This window comes from Canis lupus, chromosome 11 (assembly GCF_011100685.1).
Source record: "Canis lupus familiaris isolate Mischka breed German Shepherd chromosome 11, alternate assembly UU_Cfam_GSD_1.0, whole genome shotgun sequence".
Classification (NCBI taxonomy): domain Eukaryota; kingdom Metazoa; phylum Chordata; class Mammalia; order Carnivora; family Canidae; genus Canis; species Canis lupus.
The window spans coordinates 40,602,021-40,624,180 of record NC_049232.1 but is presented as its reverse complement, the minus strand read 5'-3'; the positions used below and the strand labels follow the sequence as shown (position 1 = coordinate 40,624,180).

General features: G+C 41.3%; 1 protein-coding gene across 2 annotated transcripts in view; it reads right to left on the bottom strand.

Moving 5' to 3' along the window:
- Window positions 1-22,160, bottom strand: part of FOCAD (focadhesin) — a 313,675-nt gene that overhangs the window by 11,532 nt on the left and 279,983 nt on the right. For both annotated transcript variants that reach the window (XM_038552511.1, XM_038552512.1), the window contains exons 36-41: window positions 13,809-13,937; window positions 11,515-11,630; window positions 8,540-8,800; window positions 7,668-7,757; window positions 4,043-4,220; window positions 1,911-2,008 (exon numbers count right to left, since the gene is read on the bottom strand). In XM_038552511.1, the coding sequence (XP_038408439.1) occupies window positions 1,911-2,008; window positions 4,043-4,220; window positions 7,668-7,757; window positions 8,540-8,800; window positions 11,515-11,630; window positions 13,809-13,937 (872 nt within the window). The remainder of the gene's footprint in view (window positions 1-1,910; window positions 2,009-4,042; window positions 4,221-7,667; window positions 7,758-8,539; window positions 8,801-11,514; window positions 11,631-13,808; window positions 13,938-22,160) is intronic.

Here is a 22,160-nt window from a genome sequence, read left to right as displayed (position 1 = left end):
CATGCAGGGGTAGGGCATTCAGTTTTACTAAGGTGCACTAAGATTTTCTGTGAAAGGAGACCCACCACTACCATAGGGCCAGTCCGTGTGGATCCGCAAAGAGTGGGTGGGCAGGGGACACAGTTTTAGCCAGATGTGTGCCAGTTCTTCACAAAAGGCTACCTGCCACTACCACCTCTGCTGAAGCCCCACAAGGTATGTGGTTAGTGAAGTCTGAGCAGGTGTTCTGTGGGTAGGGATCCACAGCACAGGGACTGAGGCAAACCCAGCTGGAGTGGACAAATCCTCAGAGCTGAGGTGGGGAGGTGGGGTGTAGTGTAAACAAATTAGGTAGCAAATGTGGGTGCCAGACTGGTTCCTGCAGGTGGCTGCAGGTGGCCAGGTGTTTATGCTGGGGGGGAGAGAAGAGAAATAGCACCTACCAGCTCCTTTGTTCTTGGAAGAGTCTCCTTGTGAATATCTATCTGGGACAGGCTCTGATTAAGTAAATAACTTCCTCCCTATACCCCTATATATTTTTTCAAATTGCTGTTTTGGCTATTTCTTGTGCTGTCTCTTTAAGGACAGGGACTCAGTTTCCTCTCACTAGCCAGGCTCACCCACAATCCAACCTGCTGGTTGTTAAGAACTCACAAAACTTCATCCCCTCTAGTTTTCAAAGGCAAATGTTATGGGGATTCATCTTCCCCATGTGGGCTCCCGGGTGTGACAGCCTTCTCCCTTTCTCCACACCCATAGTCTGTTTAGCTAACCACTGCATCTCCACCCTTCCGACCCTCTTCAATGTGGCCTCTTCTGTACGTTTAGTTGAGAAGTTTGTTCCACCAGCCTTCGGGTCATTTTCTGGGTTATTTACCCTGATGTGAGTGTTATCTAGTTGTATCCATGAGGTGAGGTGAGCTTGGGGTTTTCCTATTCAGCCATCTTCTCAGCCTATATATCTCCTTAGACATTTTAAATAATCTGTCTAGGATCCATCCATTTAGAGTTTAGACTAATCTACACTCTTATGGAAATGGTAGTAACAATGAATTGTTGGATTACTGTGACTGAAATTATACTTCCTTCTGCTTATCTGTATTTTCTAAGTTTTAAAAGATTTTTTTAAAAAAACAAAGTCAACAAAAATATAGGAGATCAGAAGAAAATGACAACAGATTCTGCTAGTTAAAAAAAGTTTAAAAAGTACTTCTTCATTTCTTAAAATTCATAATTTCACGAATTAAAATTTCAAAACTATATACAACTCTTTAGGAAAACTGATCAGAATTCCAAACAACATACCAGGCTATCCAAATTCCATTTACAGTAAACAAGATACCTGTGAAACATGCCTGTAGAAAAAATTCTACTATTATAAAAGGCATAGTGGGCAGGGAAGTCAAGAAAAGAAGAAGAGTGGGAATGTGCTATCCTTCTTTTATTTATCAACCTTTCTCTATTTTAATTTACCCAAATAAGTGGCTGTTAACCTTTTTTGGTCATATATCATTTTACTCCTCTCATGAACAGAAGTATTGGTACAAACACAGATTACTTGCATGAAGGAACCTCTTCAAATCAGATGTTTGAGGACATTCTCTGGGCCAATGCAAACACCAGAGTCCTGTACCCGACCCTCCTTTGTGGAGTCAACCCCAAGTATATAGAACCCTGGGTCCTTTGCATGCTGCCCACTGAGGAACCTACTCTGTTGAAAATATTTTTCTAAGGGCAGCCCTGGATATCTCTCCAAGAGCCAGGCAAGATCATTCCTTGTGACATCAGAGTTACAACCAGCATTTCCCAAAAGTAAAAGGGGAGAGGGAGGGGAAAAAGAAAAAAGGACACAGCAACTTTTTTGTCTTTTGGGAGAGCAAAAGTAAGTTTTACATTTTAAGGGAGCCACAAATGACTCCTCTAGATTGTACCTCATCAAGAGCCACGTTCGGAATAGATGTCGAGTGGTATGCAATATTTCTGATATAACCCATCAGTTCCAAGAGCCATTCCATTCTCTTTAACACACCTGAAACAAAAAGGGTATTTTCTTACTGGACCATGGTTTTCCTATGAAATGTAAAACCGTTCAGTATTAGCCACCATAAATAAAACAGAACACCTCGTGAGAATTTCACAAAAACAGTTTCAAATCCTCTTGCAATACCTGAGACTTGTGATTTTGCAGTGCAGAGTTGACATTATTCACATTAGATGACTGTATTTTTATCTTAATTTTCAAAAGGTAATTTATTCTTCAAAACTATGCACCTATTAGTGATAAAATGCACTTATTGGTGTTTCTCTCTCAACATTCAACTCACTAGGAGAAATCTGGCAGGCCAACTAGCCAGCAATGTTGAATCGTGGATAATCAGGTTTTTTAATGGTCTTCCTTTACTTAAATATTCCCATTCTATGCCAAAATCACAGAGAAAACCTACCCCAAAGACATAAAAAGAAAAATATAAAAACCAGTCATTATACAATAACTGGAGAAAAAACATCAGCATCAATATTGATTTTTCCTTTTTTATTATTTTTTTAAAATGAGGATTCCCAGCATGGTAATGCTTACTTGGGAAGGTTGTCAAATTTTAGTGAGTAAGAGGAAAATGGGAACCAAACTGGAAGGCCAGCTAGTTAGAACCAAAGGCAGCATCAAATTTATTTGTTTGCTTCCTGTATCTTGCTTCCTTGGGAGCATCTACTAGATTTCTCCCCGATAAATGCACTTTTGATTTAGAGTAAAAAACCCAGTTTTTCATCACAGGTTCATTTTTCATGAAGCAGGCAATAATGCAGAGATGAGACAACTATCTCAGTTGCTAAAGAGGAGAATCAATCAAAATTTCCAATCTAGTCTCAAAAAAGAGTATTAAAATTATGTCTCCCAGTTTTCTCTCAAAACCTAAAGATACAAGAGATGAGGGAAATACAAAAAATACAGAAATATAAGTAACTTGCCTAGGGTCACTAGGGCTTCCCTGCCATACCTGCTCTATTGGAGCCAGGTGCCATGTGGAACTGAACGTAGACTATAAGCAACGTGACCAAAGGCATGGTAGGAGAAATGGGAGAGCTCATTATTCTTAGAGTGTAAAGGTCTATGGTTATTTTATTTTTTTAATATTTTATTTTTTATTTGACAGAGAGACAGAGAGGGCACATGCAGGGGAAGCAGCAGATGGAGAGGGAGAAGCAGGCTGTCCGTTGAGTAGGGAGTCAGATGTGAGGCTTGATCGCACGACCCTGAGATCATGACCTGAGCCGAAGGCTGATGCTTAACCAACTGAGCCACCAGGTGGCCCACAGTCTACAAAACTCTAAAAGTTCCATCGTCTGATTCATTAGCAGAGCTTCAGGCTTACAGCTTGTGGCTTGAGGTTGTAGTTAGGGTGCCCAATTTTATTCCTTTCACCCCTGAGAAGTTCCCCTATAGAATAACAAGTTAATTTTATTGTCGCTGTTTTCTTCATTTTATCTGCTTGTTAAATAACCACCCAAAAGTCATTTCCCTGACATCGCAGAATCGATTGACATCCTGTTTGGGAAATGAAAGCAGGCAGAAATCAACCTGACATACTTATTTATATCCTTGGGGGCCTGGAGAGCCAAAGACAATACCAAATTTACCAACAGTATTCATCCTCATCTCCAGGGTGGAGGTCAGGAGCTGGAGTGGAACTGGTTATTTCATTTAAGGTTGCCCCTCCTTTAGGGTAACGAAAGTCCTCCTGGGTCAAGAGGCACCAACCTCGTTTTTTTTTTTTTTTTTTTTTTAAGATTTTATTTATTTATTCATGAGACACACACACACACACACACACACACACAGAGGCAGAGACACAGGCAGAGGGAGAAGCAGGCTCCATGCAGGGAGCCTGACGTGGGATTCGATCCTCAGTCTCGAGGATCACACCCCTGGCTGAAGGCGGCGCTAAACCACTAGGCTACTGGGGCTGCCCACCAACCTCGTTTTTAAGTTGAGGAAACAACTATAGCTCAAAAGGGATGGTAGGCTGACTTTCTGTTCCTGCTGTTGGCCCCAGGCTGGCCTTACCTGTGTTAGCATGGCTCACAATCCGTGCCTGGTAGAGGCTGTGCAGTACCATCCAAGCTAGTGTGTCTCTTTCCTTGTGCTCAACAGCAACACTGAGGATATCCATCAAGCTCATCAAGGGGAATCGTCCTTGAGAGACCAAGTACAGTCTGACAAAGGCAGCCTTTTCTATGCTGCTCTGCAAAAAAAGCCAATTGTTCAGTTACTATTAAATTAGCTGAAGTTATTATCAAACCTCGGGGCAAGGGCAAAACAGAAAGGGTGAGTTGAAACTTGATTATTATTCCAAATGCTAAAACTGTTCATTTCCTGCAGCACGTGACCTATCTGCCTGGGTGCTCTATTTTAAAATGTACATACAGATTGAGGGTTCTAATGTCACCTCCTGTTTTCTCCTAAAACCCATCAGTGACTTTAGGGGTTAATTGGTGATGATATTTTACACAAATACACAAATAATGATAATGATGATGATAACTAAAAAACACAGCACTTATGTGCCAAGCACCATTCTAAGCACTTAACATATATTAATTTGGCAGTTCACAAAGTGCGGTACACAGACCTCTGAGGGACCCCAAGACCCTTTTAGAGGGTCTGTGAGGTCAAACTATATGCACAATTGCACCAAAACTACAGTAATAGTCACTGTATTTTTCATGGCCACTTGCAATTTTTTTTAAGAAAGGACTTTTATTTAAAATGCCCTTGTAAACAATAAAAATTATTAGTTACATTAAACCTTCGCCCTTAGTACAAATCTTTTTAAATAGCATGGATGACAAAACAGCAAGTATGCATGAGGAATTTCTGTGGCATACCCAAGTATTTACAGTTGTTTTGAGGAAAAACACTCATATGTTCGGGCTGTGAACTGAAATAGCCACTTTTTATGGAACACCATTTACTTGATGATTGATGGATAAACTATGGTTATTCAAATGGAGTATTTGACAGACTTTTTTTTTTTTTTTTTTAAATGGAAGAAAGTGAGACTGTCACTTCAAGGAAATACTTGACAGTATTTGTTGCCAATGATAAAATCTAAGCTTTCAAGTGAAAATTCGACTTTTGGAAAATTTGTATTTGCTACCAAGAGTTGGCAGCTTCCCAATACATGAAAGACTCTTCTGATGATTTTAACAAATGTGATATTTTGATATTGTATACTGAAATGCATCAACATTTAGAAGATTTTCAAAACTCAGTGATTCAGTATTTTCCAAATGCTTTTGTAATATCATACCCAGAGTGCAAGCTGGACCAATGGATTTTAATATAACAGACTATGTGAAGTTTATTCATATGGATTCAGACTCCGCATGCTGTCCCTACCCTGAGGAAAACACCATTTGTTGAGTTCTGTTGCAACATCAAAAAAAAAAAAAAAAAAAAAGATATCCATAATTATCTGAAACTATTAACACATTCTTCACATTTCCACCAACATGTATTTATAAGGCTAGATCTTCCCCACATACTTTACCAAAATAACATCACAACAGATTGAAGCTATGAGAATCCAGTATTAGAGATTTCCGTTAAGCCAGACATTAGAAAGTTGCAAAAATGTGAAACAATGCCACTTTTCTTATGATTTTGTTTTCAAAATTTTTTCCTATTTATGTAAAGATGCAATGGGTTTTTATTACTATTACTATTAAGTAAATATTTTTTAACTTCCTAGTTTTAATTTCTAATATGGTAAATATTGAAAGATATGACTCATTTAAATTAAAGTCCTTTGAATCTTCAACATTTTATAAAACACTAAAGTAGTCCTGAGACCAAAAAGTTTGGGAAGTACTGTATAGCCACTGAATTTTCACACCACCTTATGCAGCTGACTACCACCATCCTTCCTTTATAGATGATCATTGGAAGCACAGAGGTTAAGTAACTTGCTTATGGTCACATGGCTTGAGGTGGCAGAGGTAAGAACGGGAACCCAGGGAGTCTGAGCTCTTTATTCTTTCCAAAAATGAATAGAAAACACTGACCTCAGTAAAACACACTAATTCTTTTGAGGACAGGAGAACACTATTCAGTGAGTTCTAGTGAAAATGCTCTGACTGGTATTTTAAGAACCCTGGTGAGTAACACAGCAACCTTCAGCTCTACATGCCATGAAGTAAATTATATGCATTACTTCAAACTATATTACATAAATATAATAATGATAGGATATACTACATGAATGTGATAACTATGACAGTAAATAATTACTGAGTACTAGCCTTATATCAGGTACTTCTCCAAGAAGTTGACATGGATTAAGTCATTGTTAACTCTCAAAACAACTCTGGGAAGTAAGTGCTAATATCTCCCTTTTATAGACAAGGAAACTAAGGCAGAGATTATGAAATGTATTCAAGGTTACAATGCTAGTAAATTACAGAGCTGGATTTCAAACCCCAGCAGTGAGGGTGCCCAGTCTATTCTCTTAAGCATTTCCTCATACTGCTCGTCTTAGCTTAAATCAAACTCCTCTCCAAAATCCTGATATTCCAATACTACACCAAGGGTTCTCAAACCTCAGGATGCAACACAATCACCTGCGCTGACTGTTAAAAGACAGATTCCTGAGCCCCACCTCTGACTCAGCAGACCTTGTGGGACTCCAGAATTTTCATTTCTAACCAGTCACCAGGCTGGTTCAGGGACCATATTTTGAAAATCACTGCTACATGATGCAGAAATTCAAGGATTGAAGTGAAGAGGCAAACCTATCATCAGGTGAAATAAATGGTAAGAGGTCCACTGGCCCGGTGAGGGCTCATAGTTCTCTAGACCCCTGCTATTACATGGTATGTAGGGTTGACATGTGTATAAGTATGTCCATTGGGATATACTTATAGTAAAAAAAAAAAAAAATCATTCAGGGGATCCCTGGGTGGCGCAGCGGTTTGGCGCCTGCCTTTGGCCCAGGGCGCAATCCTGGAGACTCGAGTCCCACGTCGGGCTCCCGGTGCATGGAGCCTGCTTCTCCCTCTGCCTATGTCCTGCCTCTCTCTCTCTCTCTCTCTCTCTTTCTCTGTGACTATCATAAATAAATAAAAATTAATTTAAAAAAATCATTCAGTGTTTATGTGCAATCTAATAAGACATCTATTATACTAGCTAAATGTGTAACTTAACTGGTATGTTATTCAGCCGTTGGGCATCGGTATAAGGAGTACTTGTTAATTATCTTGTGTCTGGGCTAACAGTGTTTTTCAAATTGCCAACTTTCTTCTTTACAAAAGGATAAGTACCAGGTGAAATAAAATAAATTTAAGAACAAAACTACTTATTTATGTCTTCCATGCACCAGAAAGTTCTTTAGCCAGAATATTCCCATTCTTATGGATTTTGTATTGAAGATGTTATCCTGTACTTACATTTGCCCATAGGTGACACTAAAATGTTCTTGACAAAGTTGAACTAGGTTAAAAAGTTGTTTACCCATCTACCCATCCATACCATTAGACTGAACATGAGATCCCACAGCAAAACAGAGTTTCCTCAAATTGTCCACTAACAAATATGAAGCAAAACTAGCTTCAGTCAAAAGGATACTGTAGTCATCTCTTCAATTGGAATTCCCACTTTAATAATGGAAATAAATACACAGGTATGTTATTACCTTAGTAATCCGGGCAATCCGATTGGCTTCATCATCTGTCATTTCTGAGAGGCATTTTGCTACACTGACATATACCTCTAGATCATTTCTCTAGTAAAGAAAAATCACAAGCATGTCAAAATACAATGTAAGATAACAGACAAGATTCTCAATGTTCTGATGAATTATTAGCTTTACTTATCTCCATGAACAGCAGCTTATGAGATTTTAATCAAACCAAACATATGGCCAGTTTTTATCATTAAAAAAACATCTTTCTGGGGCACCTGGCTGGCTCAGTAAGTAGAGCAGGTGGTCCCTGATCTTAGAGTCATGAGTTCAAGCCCCACATTGGACATGGAGTTTACTTAAAAACAAAACAAAAATCATCTTTCCTATTATTTTATTTGTTTGGCTGTACTTGTCTATTTGTGTGACTGTACTTTTTTCCTCTTATCAGAATCCATCATTCCAAACAGATTTTTAACTTCTTTGTAAAAGTATAATTCAGGAATCAGGAGGGGAAAGGCTAGTATTACGTCACTTGATATAAGAGAAAAACACTGGACAATATGTCTAAAGATTCTCCAGGTGTAACATGTAAGTGTTTCTGAGCTTGTTCGTCTTCTGCAGGCATTTGGTAAAAGGCCTAACAACATATTTCCTGGGGTAGCACTGGTTAACCTGTTTCTAAGCTGGCTCAAAACTTTGGTTCTAAATACTCAACCTCAATTTAGATCTTGGAAGCAAACACATTCTTAGTGAAAAATGTGGTTATTTCTTCCTAGCCTTCCCACCACATTCTTAAAACATACACCTCCCTGCTTTGCCAAAAGGGCTTTAAAAAATCCCAAACATAAATTGTCAGGAATGTAAATATTTTTGTTCCTCACCCGAATCTTATTTGGCAGAAGGTCAAAAATTTTTCCAGTAGCTTCACAGAGCAGACTCCAAAGGTGATGGGTAGGGCTGGGCAGTTTCATGGCCTGACTCAGACCCTGTAAGGCACTCACACATAACTCAGGATGGGGAAGTGGGGAAGCTGCTTTAAAAACTGCCACCATCACATTTTCAACAAAACCCACGATCTGTTCGTCTGAGACATGTTTTATCCATAGAGGTGCAGACACCAGCAGGTATTTCTTGATATTCAACTGGAAGCAAAAGTAGAGAGGTCAGGAACAGGCAAGGCTGGGTTGGCAGTGCTCAAAACCTCGAGGTCATCACTGTGTTTGAGGGTGGGCTGAGAGAGGGAAAGGCTCAGGTTACTTCCTTGCCCCTCATTTCCGTCAGCCTCGTGATCCAATGGGCCATGAATGCACGCAGTCTTGGCTGCTATGGGGACTTGTGATCCAGGGTGACTCATGTGTATATATGGTATCTGCCAATCCATCTGTGAACTACTCCGCTTAAGCCTTGGAGCTTTTAAGGGAGGGGAATAAAATGCTACTTCTGAAAGTACATGACGATTGCTATTCAATCTTGAAAGGTCACATTCCCTGGCAGGAAAAAAATCCTCAAGGTGAAAGGCTCATCTGCAGGAAATCAACTCACCAGAATATTTGATCTTATTAATGTCTTCTTCTAGGAAGCATAAGGGAATAAAAAGAACTGACATGCCAGGACCATTTCTGACCAAAGAGCAACAGCTGACCATGTGGAATTGACCATGGCACCCTGGAGGTCATGGAGCTGAAAAAGGGGCATGGTTCAAAATAGCTCGGTGCCAGACACGTTAAGAGAGGAGGCTTCAAAAATTCTGAGAAACATAAGCATGCTTCTCAAGGAGCAGCAAGTTGAAAAGAAGTGGTATTAAAAAGAATAAAACCCAGTAAATTTCAGAAAATATCAGTGTGGTTGCATGAGTTGCTGAAAGAGTTCTCCATAAAGAACATGCCATTTCTGATCTTTTTTTGTAAATGAGAAGGTGTATCATTAAGAAAATGAATTCACAAACTTAATGTGTTCATTAACAAAGACAGTAAGGAAAGTCCACAATCACGGACAAACGCCAAAAAGTAACAGAGATCTAAAAGAGAAGAAGAAGGATAACTGAATTCTGGAAATAGTTTCGAGGTAAACAAAACAGGCTGAGTTATACCGGACTCTAAAGGAAGGAAGGGTTAAGAGAACAGTGTCTTCGACACAGACGGAGTCAGGCAGGCTCACTCCCGTTTCTTAGCAATATAAATTGTTTAATTGAGATGTGCCTCGGTTTGTCAACCTGTAAAATGGAAACCAAAAATCTACTTCTCAGAAGCGAAATAAGCGGGGCATAAAAGACTTCATCTTGTATGATTCCATTCTAAAGACTTTCCAAAGTTTATATGAAATTTAAATTTATAGGGAAGTTCTCTTTAAAAAAGGGAAAATTACAGAGATGAAAAGCAGATCAGAGGTAGCCTAGGTCTGAGACGGGGAGTGGGGATCGTCCTCAAGTTGGCACAATCCAACTTTCTGGGGGTAATGGAAATATGATGGGTGACGGCTGAAAATCTATAAATGTACTGAAACTCATCAAACTGTATACTTAAAATAGCCATATTTTATGGAATATAAATTATAACTCAAGATTGTAAAAAAAATATGTCAGAATTAAAGAGAGATTCCATCTGATGTCTGAAAGTGCTCACTGAGTGCTTACAAGTAGCAGATACCTAGCAAGTGCTAGGTACTGGCAGCTAGATGGGAGGTGCTTAGAGCAGACAGTCTGTGATCATTGCCGACAGAGAGGATGCAGCTTTCAATCACATCTCCCTTCAATTAAAAAGCATTAGAATATGTAGCAGAATTTAAAAGAAAAAATATGGGCAGCCTGGGTGGCTCAGCAGTTTAGCGCTGCCTTCAGCCTAGGGCATGATCCTGGAGACCCAGGATTGAGTCCCGCATTGGGCTCCCTGCATGGAGCCTGCTTCTCCCTCTGCCTGTGTCTCTGCCTCTGTGTCTCTCGTGAATAAATAAATGAAATTAAAAATTAAAAAAAAATAAAAGGAAAAATAAAAGAAAAAAGATACAGGAGAGGAACTAAAATTAAAAGACTGAGCAACTAATGTGAGAACTTTGAATTCTTCTCAAAGAATTAAAGCCTCCTGAATAGAAGAGTAAAAATAGGATCATTTGATTTGTAATTAATTGGTCAACTTCTAAGGAATTGTGGAATGCAGGAGGTTGTCCTAGCTTGGAATATATTCAAAATCATACAATTTGCTAATTTCACATTTCTTAATGATCTGACCCCATTATTCCTACTCACCCTTAGCCTATACCTGGAAAGTGCTGACTCCCTCCCTCTATCATAGATACAGGGCTAGGTCACTTCTTCCTCAGTGCTAGCACAGGTGTTCTACTCTCCTCACCTACACCCTCCCACCTACATCCCCCCGCCCCCGCCCCCCAACCCCGGGGCCTATAACAGGATGCCTAACAAAATCCTACCAAGCCTTCAAGGCTCATCTGAATTGCTGTCTTTTCTGTGAAAGGGAAGGATCATATATGGATTTGCTGTTCTCTTAATACCTACTGAACCCATATATTGTATATCATATAAATAAACCCAGGTTCCAATAACTCTACAATTTTCTAGCTGTGTGATCTTGAGAAAGGAACTTTAATATACCTGACCATAATTTTCTTTTTTTTTTTTTTTTTTTTGCAATCAATGGGAGCTGAAAGCATGAGCACCAATGGCTAGAGCAGAGTTCTGAATTACACAATCTCCCAATCGGCTGGCCAGCTACTGCCAAGCTCCCAAGTTTTACAAATCATGTCTGTCTACTCTTCACTTTGAGAACATATACCCAAATGAATGTTCACTTCCCCCAAAAGAACCATATCTTCCTGTTGCCCAACACCTTGAATTGCTACATACACTCAGCCCATAGATCAGTGGTGGCATCACCCACAGTCCCAAAAGGGCAGCCGCATTCTGGGATGACTGGGCCTGTGTCACCATAATTTCAAGGCACAGTTGCTGTATCTCTTCTCCTGCAAGAGAAGAAAAGAATATGGGTTATATAGCTGCTTCGTGGACTCATTTTCAGGCTTCTAGGTCTCAAATCAAAGCATCTGCTTGTGTGACTTTTCCCAGTAACAGAACTCGAATGAACCAAAAGATAGTTCGTTCAAGTTGCCTTTCCACTGTGAGGCAAAGAAGGTACACACTGGCAACACAGGGTTAAACTTGGAACTGGCAATGCCATGCTCTAGCTCAGGAAATTTCTCTTATGATGTCCTAAGAAATCTAAAGAATTGAATACTATCAAAAATTTGAGAAAGTTATAGCTAAAACTCTCTGTCTCTGTTTCTCCCTCCTCTCTACCTTGCATTCAGTGCACAGAGAAATTTGTTTAGGTTTGGGAGGATTTAAAAATGTAGCCACATTCTCTAGTGATCTAATCTTTTCAGCAGCCTGATTCCCATCGGTAGCCATATTTTCCCAATGAGATCCTTCCTTCTTCTTTCTCAGTATTTTTACTAAAACACCAACATTTTTCATACAGCACACGAAAAAGCAGGGAAGGCTCAGGAGAACATTTTTTTCAAATGAAATCTCCAGAACCACTGTATGGTGACATCGTATCTCATACGAGTATAATGTTCAAATGAAAGCATTTAAGTGAAAAACTGTGCATAGTCAAAATCATCTTTGATTATCCTTTCAACTGTACACAAATTATGGCTCACAAATCTTTCTGTATATCATATGTGAGCACCCAAATGTAAATAATAGAGGACTCGTTGCAAACACACACACACACACACACACACACACACACACACACACAGAGTAATATACCACTACTAGAAAATTGTTCTCCCCACCCTATCTTTTTCTGGAGGTGTGTGTGGGGGGCATGTAAATGGGATTAAATTTGCATATGCTAACTCCATTAAAAAGGTTGATGTGGATGAACCAGAGGTGTGCATTCCCTCTGTCTCTCATCACAGAGTATCTGCGTTAAACAAAATAATGGTCCTCAGAGATGCCTACTTCCTAACTCCTGGAACCTGTGAATATGTTACCTTGCTTGGCCAAGGAACTTCTCAGATGTGATTAAGGTTAAGGACTGCTGAGATGGGGAGATTATCCTGGAGTATTCAAATGGACCCATTAAGTACATGAATCTTTAATGTGGAAAATATTTTCCAGGTTGTACAGAACCAGAAAGAGGACAGTGTGAGAAGGTTTTAGCTCTCTGTTACAGGCTTTAAGGATGAAGAAAGGGGGACACAAAGTCAAAGAATGTGGGCAGCCTCTAGAAGGGGAAAAAGGAAAAACACAGATTCTCCCTGCCTTAGTCTGTTCAGGCTGGTATAACAAAATATCACAGACTGGGTGGTTTATAAACCACAGAAGTTTCTCTCTCATAGTTCTGGTAGGTGGAAGTCCAAGATCAGGGTGTCAGCATGGTTCGGTTCTGGTGGAATCTTTCACCCAGCTCTAGACGGCCAACTCTTGCTGTGTCCTCACACTGTGGAAGAGGTGAAGGAGCTCTCTGGGGCCTCTTGTATGAGGCATGAATACCATTTAAGAGGGCTCTACATTCATGAGCTAATCACCTCCCAAAAGCCCTGCCTCCTCAGACCAGCACGTTAGGAATTGGGATTTCAACCTATGAATTGGTGAGGGGACACCAACACTTAGACCATCGCACCCTTCAGGCATGGGGGAAAGAATGATGCTCTGCTGATCCCTTGATCTTGGCCCAGTAAGCACCATGTTGGGACTTCTAACCTACAGAACTATAAGATGATACATTTGTGTAGCTTCAAGCCACTAAATCTGTGGTAACTTGTTAGAGCAGCAATAGCAAACCACCACAGGGTACTTCCCTGACTCCTAGAACTCTGACAATACATCTAAGGACCACCAAACCAGGCCTTCTGGGGCCTGCACCACGCAGGCAGCAACACACACACACCTCAGTCAAGCACTGTTCTGATAAGTGCTTCTGGTCTGTGTCTTCAGACCTCCTCTTCCTTAGCCTCCACGATTTAGAAAGTGACTCAGTGGAAGTAATCCAACTGTTCCATCCAAGAAGAAAGACTATAAGATCCCAAAGGTCTATCTAGTCACCACCAATTGTGACCCAGAATCTATTTTTCTATTCAGGTCACATCCTAAAAGCAGAGTCTGAAGGCCTAAAAACACTTGGTATTTACCAAAGTTTAGCCTCATAAGTGGAGAGAGGAGAGCAGCCCAGTTCACAGGAGGATACTGGTAGCTTTCTCCGACAGCTGCGATGGGTTTCATTACAACTTTGAGAAGTGACGGGAGCACAGATTCAGGACCTGCAAGAGAAACGAAAAAAATTCATGATACACCCTGACAGCATGGTGAGGGAGGAAATGCCAACTTTCCCTTTTCCCAGTTCCAAAGGATTTGGCATCACACCTTCAACTGTGGTCAGTCCTTCAATTCTGTGCTCTCAGTCTAAACCCTATTTGTTACAAAATCCTGCTCCCTCTGTTCTCTTTCTGTTTGCCTCCAGTTTTCCCTTCTTGATAGATAGAAATATTCCACATCACTCCTTAACTGTCTTCCAAACTCTCCTGCAGGCACTTCATCCAACTTTCTAAAAAGAGTAACTTATCTACATTGTTGCCTCATTATTCATTCACTTGCTCCTTGATCCACTTCCAGAAAAGGAGACAATCACTGCCTACTCAGGCACAGCCCCTTCTAATGATCATAAAGTCCCTCAGTCCCCATGGCCCACAGTGGTCACAACCTGTACCATGTGATTCACCACTTGCACTCGTTAGCCATGGCCATGGCTGCTTGCACCAGAGGTGAGTACCAATAGTACAGCTAATTCACAGGCTGATCAGCTATCTATGACCTAAAGCTATAGCTTTTACATAATCTTTTTTTTTTCCAGGTGGGGGCTAATTTAAAATTGAAATGATGAGACACTGGAGCAATTAGTAGTGGAGCCATAAAGCAAGTCAGGGTTTGAGTAGCCACAAAGGGCCATGTAAAAGCGAAGTTCGAAGGAAGCCTGAAATGATGTGTAAAAAAGTAAAAGAGCAAGGAAAAACAAAGCAGCTGGATCAACATATGCAGCAGAAGGAAAATCAGCACCAGCAGAAGGAGCAGCAGACTAAGGAAAAGCATCAGTAGATAAAGGAAAAACAGGGGCAGGATCAGCAGATAAGCAATAGTGAGCAGACAGCAAAAGAGGAGAAGCAAAGATGGGAGGGAGTCAACAAAAGGAACAACAGCCACAGAAAGGACAAGCACAGAGAAGGAGAAGCTGAAGCAAAGAAGGCAGCACGATCACCAGGCACTGAACGAGAAGGAAGCTGAAGTGGGGGCAGAATGCGTAGAGAAACAGCAGCTGCAGAAAGGAGAAGCATAGGAAAAGGGAGAAGCCAAGGCAGAAGAGGCAACACGATCAGCAGGGACTGAACAAGGGGGAAGCAGAGGTGGGGACAGAATGCGTAAGAGAAACAACCGCTGCAGAAAGGAGAAGTATAGGAAAAGGGAGAAGCCGAGGCAGAAGAGGCAACACGATCAACAGGGACTGGACAAGGGGGAAGTTGGAAGTGGGGACAGAAGGAGTAAGAGAAACAACCGCTGCAAAAAGGAGAAGCATAGGAAAAGGGAGAAGCCGAGGCAGAAGAGGCAACACGATCAACAGGGACTGGACAAGGGGGAAGTTGGAAGTGGGGACAGAATGCGTAAGAGAAACAACCGCTGCAGAAAGGAGAAGCAAAAAAGGAGAAGCTGAGGCAGAAGAGGCAACACGATCAGCAGGGACTGAACAAGGGGGAAGCAGAGGTGGGGAACAGAAAGCATAAGAGAAACAACCGCTGCAGAAAGGAGAAGCAAAAAAGGAGAAGCTGAGGCAGAAGAGGCAACACGATCAGCAGGGACTGAACAAGGGGGAAGTTGGAAGTGGGGACACAAGGAGTAAGAGAAACAACCGCTGCAGAAAGGAGAAGCATAGGAAAAGGGAGAAGCCAAGGCAGAAGAGGCAACACGATCAGCAGGGACTGAACAAGGGGGAAGCAGAGGTGGGGACAGAATGCGTAAGAGAAACAACCGCTGCAGAAAGGAGAAGTATAGGAAAAGGGAGAAGCTGAGGCAGAAGAGGCAACACGATCAACAGGGACTGGACGAGGGGGAAGTTGGAAGTGGGGACAGAATGCGTAAGAGAAACAACCGCTGCAGAAAGGAGAAGCATAGGAAAAGGGAGAAGCCAGGCAGAAGAGGCAACACGATCAGCAGGGACTGAACAAGGGGGAAGTTGGAAGTGGGGACAGAAGGAGTAAGAGAAACAACCGCTGCAGAAAGGAGAAGCATAGGAAAAGGGAGAAGCCAAGGCAGAAGAGGCAACACGATCAGCAGGGACTGAACAAGGGGGAAGTTGGAAGTGGGGACAGAAGGAGTAAGAGAAACAACCGCTGCAGAAAGGAGAAGCATAGGAAAAGGGAGAAGCCAAGGCAGAAGAGGCAACAGGATCAGCAGGGACTGAACAAGGGGGAAGTTGGAAGTGGGGACAGAAGGAGTAAGAGAAACAACCGCTGCAGAAAGGAGAAGCATAGGAAAAGGGAGAAGCCAAGGCAGAAGAGGCAACACGATCAGCAGGGACTGAACAAGGGGGAAGTTGGAAGTGGGGACAGAAGGAGTAAGAGAAACAACCGCTGCAGAAAGGAGAAGCATAGGAAAAGGGAGAAGCCGAGGCAGAAGAGGCAACACGATCAGCAGGGACTGAACAAGGGGGAAGCAGAGGTGGGGACAGAATGCGTAAGAGAAACAACAGCTGCAGAAAGGAGAAGCATAGGAAAAGGGAGAAGCCGAGGCAGAAGAGGCAACACGATCAGCAGGGACTGAACAAGGGGGAAGTTGAGGTGGGGACAGAATCAGCAAAAGGACAAACACTGCAGAAAGGAGAAGCATAGGCAATGAGGAGAAGCAGAATAGCTCAATCAGCAGATGCTACATATGGAGAAGGAGAAGCATGGGTAGAGCTTCTCTAGAGATAATACACAAATGACCAATAAAGATGTGAAAAGATGCTGACATCACTAATCATTAGAGAAATGCAAATCAAACCACAATGAGATAATACCTCACATCCATTAGGATGGCTACTGTTTTTTTTAAAAGGAAAGAAAAAGAAAATAAACAAGTGTTGGTAAAGATGTGGAGAAATTGGGCCGCTCGTGTACTGTTGGTGGTATCAGAATGGTAGAACTGCTATGAAAAACAGTATGGTGGCTCCTTCAAAAACTAAACAAAGAACTGTCATATGATCCAGAAATCCTATTTCTGAGCATATATTCAAAAGAATTGAAAGCAGAAGCTTGAAGAGATGTTTGTATATCATTGTTCACAGCAGTGCTATTCACAATAGCCACGAGGTAGAAGCAATCCAAACTTCAATCAATGGATAAATGAAGAAACAAAATACACACACACACACACACACACACACACATATATTAGTATTCAACATTATAAAACAAGGAAATCCTGTCATATGCTACAACATACATGAATCTTGGAGATACTATGTTAGTGAAATAAGACAGTCACAATACTACAAATACTAGAAGATTTTATTTATATCAGATATTTAAGTAGTCAAAGTAATAGAAACAGAAAACAGAATGATGGCTGCCAGGGGTTATGGGGAGAGAGAAAGGGTAGGCATTAGTTAATGAGCACAGAATTTCAGTTTTGTATGATGAAAAAGATCTGGGATTGGTTTTCCAAAAATGTGAATTTAACACTACTGAACCATATAGTTAAAAATGGTTAAGATGGTAAATTTTATGTTGTGGGTTTTTTTTTTATGATTAAAAAAGATAGATAAATAAATAAATAAATAAATAAATGGAAAATCTTGGTTTCCAGCTCTGTGTGTAAGCAGCTTGAAAGTCTCCATTCTGTCCTGATAACAAATAAAAAGCTGAAAAAACTAACTAATCAACAACAACTCTTGGTTCTGCACAGAAGGAAGAACATGGGACAAATTGCTGCCCTGGTGAGTGAAGGGAAAGACCGATGAATAGAGGGCCTAATGGTTTATCAGAGTAGAGGGTCGTGAGAAGAAAACATTGCAGGAACCAGTGCCAGGATAGGAAAGCCTGAACTACAATGATGAAATGCCAGAAGCCTGTGTAGACAGCATCTATGCCCACAAATCTGACAACATAAATGAAATAGACTAATGATTTGAAAGATACAAGTTGCAAAACTGAAAAAGAAACAGACAATCTGTATAGGCCTGTATCTACTTGAAAACTGAATTAATAGGGACATCTGGGTGGCTCAGTCCGTCAAGTGTCTGACTCTTGATTTTGGAACAGGCCATGCTCTCAAGGTCATGAGATCGAGACTTCATCGGGCTCCACGCTCAGTGTGGAGCGTGCTTGGATTCTCTCTCATTCTTCCTCTGCACCTCTCCCCTCTGCTCATGCTCTCTCTCTCTCTCCCTCTGAGAAAAAAAAAAAATTCCTAGCTTACGCATTAGTAAGAAAAGGAAATAATAGTCTTACTCATTGGGGCGGAAGATGGAAATAACTAAAATCAGAATAAAAGTGAAAGGAGGTGGAAGATGTCAGAGGAGGAGGAGACCTCAGCGGCGTCTGGTTCCAGGACTCAGCTGGGTAGCTATTAAATCTCTCTGAACACCTGCGAACTCAACCAGAGAGCCATGAAGAGAAGAGCTTCAACTCGACAAATAGAGAAGGGACCACCTTCTGCAGCTGAGAGGCCCAGAGCAGGGAGTCTGAGGCCATAACCGGGAAGATAAACCAGGCGGGAGGGAGCCTCCATCAGCGGCTTCCAGGGGGCCACAGGGCAGCAGAGCCGAGGTGGAACCTCAAGGACTCTGCTGTGCTGAGGGACGTCCCTGCTGAAAGGCGCTGGGGTGGCGCGGAGGGCTGAATCCCGGGTGGGACAGGGCGCTCGCAGCCCCCCCCCCCCCGCCCCGGGGTCACAGGAAGACCAGGGCAGCCCGAGTGTGGCGGAGCTCCCAGGCCCCGAGGGGGGCAGGGGTGGCCTAAAGCACCGCGGAGCCCAGTCAGCACCGACACACTCCAGCGGGGGCCCAGCAAGACCCCCTTCAGCCTCCAGGAGGAGCACAGAGCCACGTGCACCGCACAGTCTGGGGCTCGGGGCTCAAACGGGGTCACCGGCCTGAGACAACCCCTCGGGCTGGGTGAGCACGGAGCGCGGACCGAGACCAGACAGGAGACAGGGGGACTGACTGCTCTTCCCTGAGGGCACTGAGGGGCCCTGGGCCTGCGCTCGGGGCTGGGGATTGGGAGGCCGCCATTCTCACCGGCGGCCCCTAAAGCTGCTGCCCGGAAAGCCTTCGGGGAACAAAGGGCACCCAGAGCAGCCCGGCCCCGGGCAAGGGCGGGGCAATTGCACCCAGGGTACAGAAGACACCTGAGCATGCGTGCAACAGGCCCTTCCCCCGGAAGATCAGCAAAAACATCCAGCCAAGACCAAGTCTCCGGAACACTGAGAACTGCAAACCGCCAGCACTAGGGGAATACAGCACACAGAATTCACTGGGGGGGGGGGGGGGGGGGGGGGGGTCCCCTTGTGATTCTTTAGTCTTTCCATTTTAATTTTTTTCTCTTTCCTTCTTGAACCTATTTCTTATTTTATAACTGTTTTCTTTAAATTTTCATCTTTATAGTTATAATCTATACTTTCAATGTATTTAACTTTATTTTTGTATTTCCTTACAATTTTGAGATGTAGTTTCTTGTAACCGACCAAAATACACTTAGGATATACTGTATTGCTCTGTTCTGTTCACCTTTCTCTTTATATTCCTTTTCTTTTTGTCATTTAATTTGAATTTTTAGTTACATTCTATCCTTTCATTGTATTTATTTTTTTCATGAATATAAGTTTTTCTTTCATTACAATTTTGGGATATAGTTTTCTAACAAATAGACCAAAATACACATAAAATCCAGTGTACTGATCTGTTCATCTGTTTGGTTACATTTTCTCTCTTTACTTTCTTTCGGTTTTGGGTCTATTCTAATTTGTACAGTGTCTATTTCTCTGGGTTTGTTGTTGCCATTTTAGTATTTTGTTCCCTTGTCCATCTATTCTTCTTTAGTATGGACATAAGTAAGATGTTGGAACTAGACTTCAGAATAATGAGCATAAAGATACTAGCAGAGCTTGAAAAAAGCATAGAGAACACTAGAGAATCCCTTTCTGGAGAAATAAAGAACCAAAATCTAATCAAGTTAAATCAAAAAGGTTATTAATGACATGCAATAAAAAGTGGAGGTTCTAACTGCTAAGATAAATGAGGCAGAAGACAGAATTAGTGACATAGAAGGTAAAATGATGGAAATAAAGAAGCTGAGAAATAAACAACTACTGGATCATGATGAGAATTCGAAAGATAAGTAATACAATTAAGTGAAACCGTATTAGAATAATTGGAAGAGGAATAATAATTCCTCTGAAGAAGAAGAATGAGAGAGTTGGGCAGAAAGTAAATCATACTTCCCTAATCTGGTCAAGGAAACAGGCATCCAATTCCAGGAGGCACAGAGAACCACCCTCAAAATCAGTAAAAATAGACCAACACCTCAATATATAATATTGAAACTTACAAGTCTCAGAGACAAAAAGAAAATCCTGAAAGTAGCTTAGGACAAGACGTCCTTAACCTATAAGGGTAGAAACATTAGACTGGCAGCAGACCTATCCACACAGACCTAGCAGGCCAGAAAGGACTGGCATGATATATTCAGGATGCTAAATGAGAAAAATATGCAGCCAAAAATACTTTATTGAGCTACGATCTCGTTCAAAATAAAAGGGGAGATGAAGAGCTTCCAGGACAACCAGAACCAAAAAGAATTTGTAATCACCAAACTAGCCCTATAAGATATATTAAAAGGGATCCTTTAAGCATACAGACAGCCCAAAGGTGACACAGATCATAAAAGAACAAAGACCATATACACAAACAGTGACTTTAGAGGGAATACCGTGACAGTAAATTCATATCTTTCAATAGCAACTCTGAATGTAAATGGGCTAAATGCCCTAATCAAAAGACAAAGCATCTCAGATTGAATAAAAAAGCAAGATTCATTTATATCCTATCTGCAAGAGTCATTTTAGACTCAAAGGCATTTCCAGATTGAAAGTGAGGGACTGGAAAACCATTTATCATGTTAATGGACATCAAAAGAAAGCTGGGGTGCAATGTACTGTAATGAAGAATTTTTAAAAATTCATAGAAACAAATGAAAATGAAACCACAATTGTTCAAAACCTTTGGGATGCAGCAAAGGTGGCCTTAAGAGGGAAGTATATACCAGTACACAAGCCCTTCTGAAAAAACAAGAAGGGTCTCAAATACACAACCTAGCCTTATACCTAAAGGAGCTGGAGAAAGAACAGCAAATAAAGCCTAAAGGAGAGTGAATAAAGATTAGAGCAGAAATCAATCAAATAGAAATCAAAAGAACAGTAGAACAGATCAACAAAAACTTTTCAAAAGCTAGTTCTTTGAAAGAATTAATAACACTGATAACCCCTGGCCAGACTTCTCAAAAAGAAAAGAGAGGGGACCCAAATAAATAAAATCACGAATGAAAGAGGACTGATCACAATCAACACTGAAGAAATACAATTATAAGAACATTATAAGCAATGATATGCCAACAAATTAGGTAATCTGGAAGAAATGGATGTATTCCTAGAGACATATAAATTACCAAAACTGAAACAGAAGGAAATAGAAAATCTGAACAGACCCATACCCAGCAAGGAAATTGAAGCAATTATCAAAAACCTCCCAAAAAATGAGAGTCCAGGACCAGATGGCTTCCCAGGGGAATTCAACCAAACATTTAACCTATTCTTCTGAAGCTCTTGCAAAAAATAGAAAGCAAGGGAAAACTTCCAAAATCCTTCTGAGGCCAGCATTACCTTGATCCCAAAACCAGACAAAGACTCCACCAAAAAGGAGAATTACAGACCAATACCCCTGATAAACATGGATGCCAAAATTCTCACCAAGATTCTTGCCAATAGGATCCCACAGTTCATTAAGAGGATTATTCACCATGACCAAGTGGGATTTTTCCCTGGGAAGCAAGGTGGTTCAACATTCATAAAACAATCAATGTGGTAGATCACATCAATAAAAGAAAAGACAAGAATCATAGGATCCTCTTAATAAATGCAGAGAAAGTATTTGACAAAATACAGCATCCATTCCTGATTAAAACTCTTCAAAGTGTAGGGATAGAGGGAATATCATAAAAGCCATCTACTAAAGCCCCCAGTGAGTATCATTCTCAATGGGGAAAACCTAAGAGCTTTCTTAAGGTCAGGAACATGACAGGGATGCCCACTATCATCACCACTAGTCAATATAGTACTAAAAGTCCTAGCCTCAGCAATCAGACAACAAAAAGAAATAAAAGGCATCCAAACTGGCGAAAAGAAGTCAAATTCTCACTCTTTGCAGATGAAATGATACTCTATATGGAATACCCAGAAGA